The 12,062-nt window shown below is 36.9% G+C and overlaps 1 protein-coding gene across 1 annotated transcript in view; it reads left to right on the top strand.

Annotated features, from left to right (window-relative positions):
• Positions 1 to 12,062, top strand: part of LOC118832811 (connector enhancer of kinase suppressor of ras 2-like) — a 566,603-nt gene that overhangs the window by 261,688 nt on the left and 292,853 nt on the right. The window contains exon 5 of the mRNA XM_036740170.1: positions 4,189 to 4,248. Coding sequence (XP_036596065.1) covers positions 4,189 to 4,248 — 60 coding nt within the window. The remainder of the gene's footprint in view (positions 1 to 4,188; positions 4,249 to 12,062) is intronic.

Genomic DNA, 12,062 nt, shown 5'->3' with positions numbered 1-12,062 from the left:
TCTTTGTTATTATAAAAAGTGCTACTATAAATATTTTGGTGTATATAGGGCCTTTCTATCTTAAACCTTTTCCTTTCTTACTCCATCCATTTTCTGGCACTCCCTGAGACTTGGCTCCATCCTGATAGATGACATGACATCCTCCTGGCTAGCCTTTCTAGTACTGGTTATATTTTTCACTCATATTGGTAATGACTTACTAGTAGTGATAGAAGAATTAGAATACTCTTTGCTCCCCATTGCTACTTCCAGATTGTCCCTCTACCACCATCAATCAACAAGTATCCTCTACTCCTTTGTGGTTTATGCTATTTAAATTTATCACCCAGTATAGATCCTGGTGGCCCTTCTCCATTGACTGCAAGGACACTTCTTTCTTTCTAAGTGAATTCAGGGCCAGGATCGTTGTATTTTTCTCCACCACAACTCCTGCCCTTATACTAAGGGACTTCAAGATCCCTTTCGAAGTGCCTTCACTTACCCTAACCAGTTCCACAGTTTACATCCCATCACCTACCTCTACTCTTCCTCAGCCACACACAGAGATGGTTCACGAGCTTGATCTTGCCATGACCCAAAAGTATTCATGAACTCTGAATTTCTTTTTATCGATCATAACCTTTTTCCATTACATCATTCCTTATTACTTATGAACCCTAACTCTGTTCTTCATCTTCATCATGATCTCCATTACTTATACCACTTTTATTCTTTCCTAGATCCTGTACTGTCTACACTCTACTCCCTTCCCTATTTTGACCCCTTGGTGAACTGGTTCAACTCTATACTATCCTGTACATTTGAATCCCTTTGTCCCCTTGTCTCATCACCTATCAGGACTTGCCAATCCCCAACCTTGGATTGTTGTTATTCAGTCATTTCAGTCATGCCTAAGTCTTTATGACCCTATTTGGGGTTTTCTTGGCAAAGACTCTGGGGTGGTTTGCCATTTCCTTCTCCAGCTCATTTCAAAGATGAGGAAACTGAGACAAACAGGGTTAAGTGACTTGCCCAGGATCACATAGCTAGTAAGTGTCTGAGACCAGATTTGAACTCAAAAAGATGAGTTTTCCCAACTTCAGGCATGACACTGTATCCACTGTATCACCCAGCTGCCCCAACCTTGGATTATTCCTAGCTTGTATTTGTAAAGTGTTTAGCACAGCACCTAGCACTTAGTAGGTGCTCTATAAATCCTAGCTATTATTATTATTATTAATATTATCACTATTATTATTATTATTACCTACCTCCCCTCTTATTCCTCAGTGAGGATGGAGAAAATCACAAAACAGTGCTGACTACAGATTTTTATTACATCATCTTAACTGGGCCCTCGTTACATCAAGACAAACATTTTGTTCCCACATAATTTGTCTCATATCCCAGTTTTCACTGTGGTTGTTCCAAATCTTTTTATCATTCTTCAAACCTCCCATAGCATGTCCCCAACCTCTCATGTCAGTACTTCACCTTATACTTCACCTAAAAATTGAAGTTATTTGCCAAAAATTTTTGCTTCCAAAAGTTTTCTTTTCTCCCTTCATTCTCCTCTCAAGTCACTTAGGCACTTTCCTCTGATATCTTCTCCTTCACCTATCTCACTTAAAGAGGTGGATCTTCTTGCTAAGATCAACCCTCTACATGCACCCTAGATCTCATTACCTCCTATCTTTCCAGCAGATTGCACCTTTCATTATGCCTTCTCTCTGTAATCTTCAGTGTGTCCTTCTCTGCTGGCTTCTTCCCAGCTACTTACATTCTTCTGTTTCTCCTAGCCTTAAAAAACCCTCACTCAACACATGCATTTTCATTGGCTGTAACAAGTTGTTTATACTAGGTGCCTTCAGTTCCTCTCCTCTCCCTCTTCTAAATCTTCTGCAATCAAAACTACTCTCTTTAAGGTTGCCAGTGATCTCTTAATTGCCCAATCTAATGGCCTTTTGTCAATCATCATCCATGATAATATCTCTGCAGCCTTTGACCCTGTTGATTACACTATTCTCCTGGATATTCTCTTCTCTCTAGATTTTCATGATGTTACTCTCTCCTGGTTTTCCTCCTACCTATCTGATTTTTTCCTTCTCAGTCTCCTTTGCTGGATCTTTATTGAGGTCATGCTCACTAACTGAGTATCCTTGCAAGGCTCTGTCCCGGACCCATTTCTCACTTCCCTCTATGCTTTCTTGTTTGATGATTTCATTATTCTCATGGCTTCAATTATCTCTATGAAGAATGTTCGCAGATCTCCTCTGAATTCATATCACTGTCTTTTGGACATCTCATATTAAATACCCCACAGACATCTCAAACCCAACATGTCTAGAACAGAACCCATTCACTTTACCTTCTGATCTTCCCTACTATTTTTGAGGCAACCCTCTTGGTCACTCAGGCCTATACCCTTGGTGTCATCTTTCTTGTATACTCTTCACATTGTTCAGTTTGTTGCTGAATTTTGTCATCTCTGCCTTTACAACATCTCTTTTATGAATCCTCTTTTCTGTATTCACTCAGCTACCATCTTCAAAAAGTCTCTCCTGGATTATTACAATAACCTTCCAGCCAGGTCTCCCTGATGTAAATCTCTCCTCACTCTAATCTAGCCTCTTCTCAACTGCCAAAGTAATCTCCCTAAAGCATGAATCTGACCATGCCTTCCTCCTGCCCTCATCAATTCAAAAATCTTTAGTGGCTCCCTATTACCCCCAGGATCAAATACAGAGTTGTCTGGCATTTAAAGCTCTTCACAATCTGGACCCTACTATATTTGCACTTTACTCCCCTCCATGTACTCCACACTGGCCAACTTACCATTTCTTACACAGAACATTCTCCCTCTGGTCTCATTGCCTTGGTACTGACTCCCTGAAATGCTATATCACTTCACCTCCACCTCCTCACTTCCTTCAAGACTAAGCTCAAATGCTCCCTTCTGTAGGAGGATTGTACTAATCTATCCCTTCTCCTCATCTCCCCACTCAGTTCCTTTCCTCTGAGATTACCTTCTATTTATATGATATATATCTTGTACATACATAATTGTTCTCCTGTTGTCTCGCCCATTAGAATATGAGCTTCTAGAAGTTAGGGATCATATTTTTGTCCTTCTTTGTATACTCTGTGCTTAGCACAGTGCCTAGAACATAGTAAATGCTTGATAAATGCTTGTTGACTGATTATGTTTTTATAAACCTACCAGTGGGACCTCTGGGTCAAAGGAGAGGGACATTTCAATCACTTTCTTAGCAAAATTCTAAATTGATCTCCAGAATGGTTGGATATATTCACAGCTCTACCAATAATATACCAGTCTACCTGATTTTACACATCCCCTCAAACATTAATTATTCCTATCTTTGCCAAATTTCTTATATGAAGTGAAACCTCAGGGTTGTTATGATTTGCATTTGTCTTATAATTAATTTTTTAATAAATCTCATATGGGCATTAATAGTTTGCAGTTCTTCTTTTGCAGAAATGTTTGTTCATTTTCCTCAATTTCTTATCCATTTTAGAATGGCTCTTGATTTTTTTATATTTATGTTAGTTCCCTGCTTTCTTGGCTATCAAAATCCTTATCAGAGATAGTTGATGCAAAGATTTTTTTCCACTTGACAGCTTCTCTTTTTATCTTAGTTGCATCGGTTTTGTCTATGCCAATGCTTTTCAATTTCATGTAACTAAAATTGTCTATTTTGTCTTTTGTGATTGCTTTTATCCCTCATTTGGTTAATAACTCTCCCCCTATCCATAGCCATGATTTCCTTCTAACTGTTTTATTCTATGTCCTTTAATATTCAGGTCACATATCCATTTTGTGCTTATTATTGCATGTGGTATAAGATATCAGTCAAAATTTAATTTCTACCAAACTACTTCTCAGTTTATTTAGATATTGTTTCTATGTACTAGATATTTTTAATGGGGCCCTTTCCCCCAAAATATTGGAAAGGATATTTAATGATTGTGGGAGGTATTGCTGTGAGGATATTGGGAAGAATAGTTCACTTTCCCTTTATCTAAGACCATGCAATGGCAAACGTCATTTTCCCAGGGAAAATTCGCTAAGTATTGGTATGCTCTTTTGTTAAAGTCTCTAAATCATAATGTCCTATTTTAAGTTCTAGTTATATTCAATGTGTTTTCTGGGGTAACATTTAATCTCTCTTTTTCTGGTTTTCTTAGGACCCTAAAGCAAAAAACATGGATTTGTGGGATAAAGACCTGTCAGAACAAGCAGATGCTGTGAGTTCAACTTTCATTTATTTTCATTGTGATCTAGAGCAAATGCCTTGCCTTTGCATGCCAGATTTCTTCTATATGGGAATATGTACTACTGTTTGCTGCCTCCTTGGTCCTACTTCTACTGCTGCCATATCCATGAGGTTGCCTTTTGTGGTTTGGGATAAGTCTAATTGTTAGAAGATTCTTCCTTATATTAAGACAAAATCTACTTCCTTGTAACATCTCCCTATTCATCTTAATTCTCTCCTCTGAAGCCACACAGAATAAGTCAAACTGTAGAAAACTGACCCATCATCACCTACCACCTGCCCCACTGCAATAGTTTTCTAACTTGTCTACTTGCCTCAAGTCTCTCCCCATTCAATCCACCCTCCATTCAGCTGCCAAAGAGATTTTTTCTAAAGTGCAGGTCTGACTGTGTCACTCCTCCCCCAGCTCAATAATCTCCATTGGTTCCCTATTACCTCCACAATCAAATACAAAGTTTTCTGTTTGGCACCTAAAACTCCTCACCTACCTGGTACCTTCCAACCTTTCCTGTCTCCTTATACTTTATTCTCCACCCATGTAGTTTACCATCCAGCTATACTGGAATATTTACAGTTCCTTGGTTATGACATTCTGTATCCAATAGCCATGTCTTTGCAGTGGTTATCCATCATACCTGGAATGGTTGACACTTTCACCTCTACATTTTGGTTACCCTGGCTTCCTTCACCACTCACCTCAAGGTCTACCTTCTTCAGAAGGCCGTTCCTTATCTGTCCTCTTTCCTCAGCTTCCAGTACCTTCCCCTTTGGAATTACCATCCATCTACTCTCTAGGTCATGTGTGTATGGAGTTATTTAGATGTTCTCTCCTTCATGAGAATTTGAGCTCTATAGGGGCAAGGACAATATCTTCAGTGCTTACCACAGTGGCTGGCACTACAAGCATGTGCCTCCAACTACCCCCCCACCCAAGTTTGCTTTTCTTTAACCTAACATTTCTCAAGCCCTTTCAACTGTTCTTTCTTGTCACTTAAGAGTCTTATCCAGATCCCTCATAATCCAGCAAGCCCTTGTCTGTAATACTTTCATTTGCCTGCCACTATCTTAAAATTCCATTCCTAAGCCTGGACAAGTCTGCATTTGATTTGACCAGAGCTAGTCATGGTGGGACTTTTAGTGTTTAGAGTGCTATATATCTGCTAACACCCTCTAGGATTTTGTTAGCTTTTTTAGTAGTTATCTTTATCCCTACTAAATAGTTGTTTTTTTACTTTGGGTCGATAAATAAATATTTATTCAAAATATAATAGACATTTTAGATGACCCTTAAAAATTAATAAGTAGGTACAATTTGGTTCCTTTCTTATTAAATGTTATCAGTCATCATTTAATCTAATCTTGGTCTTCTCACTAGGCTTTAATAGACCATGTCCTTCTAGTTTACGTTGGAACTTTTTCTTGGACTCACAAGTTTTCTTTGAGCTTGGATACTGAGATTTCATGATAATCTGGCATCAAGACCCTCCAGAGTTCAATCCCCAGCTGCTACCACTTCCCTTCTTCATAGCAACCAGGGGGTCTATTTATTCTTCTTGGCTTAAGGGGATATTTAAATGCCAGACTCGCCATTCTTTGGGCTCATTTCTTCTTTCCCTCAAAGTTCCAGAATAGAAAACTCACAATCATGTAGGTATCAGTATAGGTATCAGCAGAAGGAACCCCTGTGACTGTCTTTTGGAAATCTGAAAAGAATTTTTCCCTTTCCACTTTACCTACTCACAGGAAGGGCTAGCATGCACTGGCATTTTAACCCTTTGCAGTTTTGTGGTAGGGATGATCTTCTGAAAGAACTTATCCAATAGTCAGAAAAAAATCTTATCTTTGAGCAGAAATTTTTATCTAAAGGAGGAACTATCTATTCCAGAACATACTATCCATTTGGGAAAAATTTAGCTGCAAACAGTACTTTTCAGAGAAATCTGTCATTTTCCCACCACAAAAATCCATTAAAAGTTCTTTCTATGTTCTGGCATGTGAAAATGCTTTTGAGAAGAACAAAGTTCTCTAGGAAACAAAATCATTTACACTTTGAGAAGTTTATTTATAATGCTAGGTTTTGAAGGGCACCATTTTCAAAGATTTGGGCTTCAGGTTAGAGAATTGCTTCACTTGTGCCCTCCCCTCTCTGAGTCATTCAGTACCTCATTTACAGGGAACAATTCCTGAATAATAGTAGTAATTCAGCATTTATGGGCAAGATACTGCATCTGCAAATTCTAAGCAGCCTTTAGAAGATTTGCCCTCTAACTGCAAAAAGTGAACATTGCAAGAGTCAATTAGAAAACTACCACGGCAGCAGAAATGCCCCGAGAAGGAGAGTTGATATTTTAACATAATTATCTTGTGGAATGTAATAATTCCCTCTGTGCCCGTCTCTTCCTTCTTCTCTTCTCATAGGTATTGTGCTCCTGAGGTTCTCCTTTATTTCCCATAGAGAATATGGATCTCTTCCAGAATTACAGCTTTACCAAAAGGGAACCAAATAATGCAATTAAATACTTCAATTGCTTCATCTTCATTCTAAGACTGGGATAAGTAGGGTGAATCCAAGCAAAGTAAGCCCAAATTAGGAACTTCTCCAGAATATTATGGAAGACTTGAGTTCCTCTTTACCCTTGACTGTGCCTTCCGGTCAGGGGGCCTTCAGTTAGCCCAGGGAGTTTGTGGCCATGAGATATCATGTAGATCAGAAATGGACACAGATTGTAGTGAGAGTTCTGCAGAATTTTGATTTTTTGAAGATTCAAGAAGTTTCTCATCTCTTCAACTTTTTGATTCCAAGGCAATAGCAACAAGGTTTAAGATTAAGAACTCCTTGACTTTTGGTAGTCATTCATTTCAGATTCAAAATATTGCCTAGGCCTCTTGGCAGGTAATCCCCTTCACCATTCTTGGTGCATTATCTCTAAAGAAGAATGATGGAAAGAGCACTGGACCTAAAACATAGGCATTTTGCCTACGGCCTACAAAAACTTAAGGGCTTGTGGAAAAAGTCAACCATGCTTTAAAAAATTGCATTATTTAAAACTGGAACAGAGATCTCCTTTTGAGTAAATGTATACAAATACTGGGGATAGGCACAGTGTACCCACAAAGAGGCAAATAATTTTCATCAACCATCTACCCAATGAAATGGGTGTATTTATAAAAACATATCCATTGAGGGGAGGGGAGGAAAAAAAAGAAACATGATAATTTTGTGGTATATTTGAAAGGAATAGCAAGTTGTGCATAATAGATTTGCAGTTTCATGCACAATCATTTTTTTTATTGTACTAGGTTATGGAAATTGTTGTTTTATTCCATAAATTAAAAATAAAATTTAAAAAAAAGAACACAAAACTAGGGGGAGAAAACCTATCCATTGAAGGGCCTATCAAACAGCAGTGCTTATGGACCTACAAAAATCTTTATCTATCTGTGCCATTCTGTCATTGTCATTAAGCAAATCATATCACTTCATTTGGCCTCGGTTTCCCCACGTATAAAACGAGGTGCTTGAACTAGATTGTTTGTAAGGCTCCTTCCAACTCAGACATCCTATGATTACTTCCATATCCCACTTCACTGCCTATACTAAAGTATCTGTATTTGTATTTTTTGGCATCAGAAGTTGCTTTTCACATTCTTTGGTTCTTTAACTCTCTTCAGTAAAGTGCAAATTTCACAGCAATTACCTCTAGTGTTACACAGCTCATTCCAACCTTAAGAGAAGTGGCAGGTCACTGTCCCATGGCTGCTGTCACTCTTTCTCTCCCACCCCCATACTCCTCCCATCTGTGCCTTCTACCTTCTGAATCATTGTGTGGCCCCTTTCCCAGAAGGATGTGCAATTATGATGCAATAGGAACTACCAGGTATTTTCGTTCTGGGGAAAATTGCTATAAAAATCCAATATATAAATTTATATACATATGCATATATATACATATATGATTTACATCAAATCCAGAGAATTGTACATACCTCAGTTTTAGGAATCTGGCATGACAACATGGAAGATGTAATCGACCGTATCCTCTCTGAAATCATATGGTTCTGTTCCTTTCTATGGAAAGTGGAATAGTCATTGGGGGGAGTGATATTGCAAGCATCGGTGTGACTGCTTTTCCAGAATACTTCAAGTAGTTCATGAGATTATGTCAGGTTTACGGCATGTAGAAGACATTCTAAGATTTCTTTCAAGGAACTAATTGTTGGCATTTTGAGCAACCATTGAAACACTATCACAGAAAGAGGTATTTATATTGTGGTCATCAATTTATTGGGCATGTTTATTCAGAATGGTGCTCTCAGGGAGAATCATATTTTTAAAAAATAGAATTTAACTTTGGTGAACTTTTTTTCAACAAGTAATTCAGTAGTAAAGTAGTTAGAGCAACATGGACAAATGTGAAAGCTCAATTAATCCTGTGAATTGAATCTCCTCTGAGCAGTGTGAGGGATTAGCATAAGGGAGCAGGTGTGGTTTTGCCACAAACACATGTTTATTTTTCATGACTCCTTTTCCTGCAAAATATGAACAACCATAATATCAAGGGTTATTGTGCTGACTGCAGGAGAGAATGTAAAAAGGGGTAATGTAGTTCAACAAAGGTAAGCACTGGAGAAAATTTTCTTTTTTAAATGTAATTTTATAATTTTTTTCCAAATAACAGGATTTCATTTTCTCTCCCTCCCCTCCATCTATTAGACAACAGCCTCCAAAAAATAAAGAAAAAGAAAACCTTCCTAAAAATATAAATTTTCCAGCAAAACAAATTGCCACAGTGACCATGTCCAAAATGTGTGTCTCATTCAGCATTTTTTAAGTCCATCACTTCTCTGTCAGGAGATAGGTTGTGTGCTTCATCTTCTTTTTCTCTGGACTCATGCTTTGTCGTTGCACTGATCAAAATTCCAAAGTCTTTCAATGTTGTTTTTCTTTATAATGTTGTCATTGTGTAAATTGTTCTCACGGTTCTTCTCACTTCACTTGCCATTAGTTCATAGAGGTCTTCCAAATTTCCTCTGAAACTGTCCATTTCATCAGTTCTCATGGCACAAATATATTCCATTACATTCATATGCTATAATTTGTTTAGCCATTCCCTAATTGGTGGGTATCCCTTTAGTTTCCAGTTTTCTTTGCTACTATGAAAAGAGTTGCTATTAATATTTTGTGCATATGGATCTCTTGCCACTTTCTTTGATCTCTTAGGTATATTGCCTAGGAGTGGTATTACTGGGTCAAAAAATATTCATAGTTCAGTGACTTTGGGGCCATAGTTCCAAAATGCTTTCCAGAATGGTTGGACTAATTCACAGCACCAACAGTGCATTAGTGTACCTATTATCTTACTTGCTTTTGAATATTTGTCATTTTCTTCTTTTGTCATCTTTTCCAATCTGATGGGTATGTGATGAACTCTCAGAGTTGCTTTAAATTGTATTTCTTTATTTATTAGTAATATGAAATGGGAGTTTTTTTCACATGGTTATTGATTGCTCAGCTTCCTTTCTTTGAAAATGCTTGTTCATATCCTTTGACTGTTTATCAATTGGGAAATGACAGTTATTCTTATGAATTTGAATCAGTTCCTTATATATCTTGGGTATGAGACCTTTTTCATAGAAACTTACTACAAATTTTCCCTGTTATCTGTTTTCATTCTAATTTTAACTGCATTGGTTTTGTTTGTGCAAAACCTTTTTCATTTTATATGATTAAAATTGTTCATTTTCTTTTCTGTGATCCTATCTATTGTTTGGGCATGAATTCTTCACCTACCCATAAATCTGAAAGGTAATTTCTTCCTTGCTCTTCTAATTTGCTTATGATATCACCTTATAAGTCTAACTCACATAGCTTTGCATCTATTTGGAGTTTATCTTGGTATACAGTGTGAAATGTTGATCTGCACCTAATTTCTACCAGACTGTTTTCCAGTTTTCCCTAAATTTTTGTCCAATTGTAAGTTCTTATTCTAGTAACCAATGTCTTTGGGATTACCTAACACTATGGCTATGTTAGTTTGCTTCTGCATGTTGGGTATCTAATCTGTTCCGCTGATTGACCTCTATATTTATAATCTGTACAAAATTGTTTTAATTACTACTGCTTTGTATTATAGTTTGAGATCTGGGACTGCTTCCTTTCCGACATTTTTTATTGCTTCCCTTGAGATTCTTGACTTTTTGTTCCTCCAGATGAATTTAATTATTATTTTTTTCTAGAGGAGCATTTCCTTTTGAACTCACTTTTCAACACAGAAATTGATATTTGAGCTTAACGTTGATTTATTTATGTTACAAGAAGGCAATTCATAGCATAGAATACTGTTCATACTGTTCTACAATATCATGTGGAAATCCAAAGCAAACCCAGAAAAGCATTCAGTTGGGCAATATTTATATGAAATGATATCATGCATCCATGGTATTTACTTTCTCACAAACTGACAACTGCTAACTGTAGAGCAGCTGCACCATGAATTTCCATATGATCAGAAATAGATCTTATTCATTACACATCGAAGTCATCATGAGTACTTAGGTATTGTCTAAATAAACCTAATAGGAACTGAATTTCTGTTTCAAAAAAGAAAAGCTGTTTGTTACTTGAAAATTGCTTTTCACTTGTGGGTGCTTAGTTTCTAGGAGAAAATGTGATCTGTTTCCAGGAGAAATAGCAATAAGCCAGCCCTAACAGAAAGTTCACACTGTAGTGTTTGCCTCTGGCCTGGTTCTGTCTTTGAAATCCCTGAACTGCAAAGATAGAGGCTCATGAGAACAGATCATATTTCAGATGAATGTCTAAATAAAAGGGAAAGACCCAGATTTTTGTCAGAAAAGCCACTTTCCTAAACATCTCCTGCAAAGTTGTGAAGGAGCCCTAGAGCCTTCCTTGGTCTTTCATAGTTTTGCACATGGCACTAAAGTTAAAGGGACCAGACTTTTATGTAAATCTCAATGGCAAAATATGGCCTTGATACTTAGTATAAATTAGTTCATTCTTTAGGACAGATTCACAAAAAAGAAATACTGAACTAAATTTTTAAAATCTGTTTCTCAGTCTCAACTGGGGGCTGAAAAGATATTTTAAGGAAAACAGTATTATGTGATGAATCAGGGAAGTCACTAAGCACAGGAGAGAGAAAGAGAGAGAGAGAGAGAGGTGTATATATATAGATATATATTCATATGGAAGTATGTTGGGTCAATTTTAATAGGCTAAATAACATAATGAGTAAATAGTAATGGGTTAAATAATGTCAAAATCTGCAACCCCCATTTCCATAAAATTTAGTATGATATAAACCTACAGTTTTAGAAATAGTATTCCTGAAGAATAATAATCAGTATTTTAAAAATCATTCACATTTATGTTAGAAGTCCATTTATTTAAACAATAAGGGCTACTATATTTTTTCTTCATTTCACTGTTATTGACAGGTGGATAATTTTGAAAATCACCACCCAGAAAGACTTCCTCCTTTAAGTACTTATATCCTTGCCCAAATAATCTTTTTTCTAAGTTTTGATAAAATAGAATGAGCAGAATCATGGCATAATAATAGTGGCTAACAGTAACTAATATAGCACTTGCATATTTGTGAAGTCCTCTCCCTATATTATCTCGTTTGCTTCTCACAGAAACCCCATAAGGTAGGTTCTGTTGCTAAGACTTCATTGAATGAGTGGAAGAGTTCATCCTCAGGTTATCCTTAGTAATAATCAAAATGACTAGCTTTTATATGAACATCACTTTGAGGTTTGCATAGA

This window comes from Trichosurus vulpecula, chromosome X (assembly GCF_011100635.1).
Source record: "Trichosurus vulpecula isolate mTriVul1 chromosome X, mTriVul1.pri, whole genome shotgun sequence".
Taxonomy (NCBI): Eukaryota; Metazoa; Chordata; class Mammalia; order Diprotodontia; family Phalangeridae; genus Trichosurus; species Trichosurus vulpecula.
This window is presented reverse-complemented; position numbering and strand designations above follow the sequence as displayed.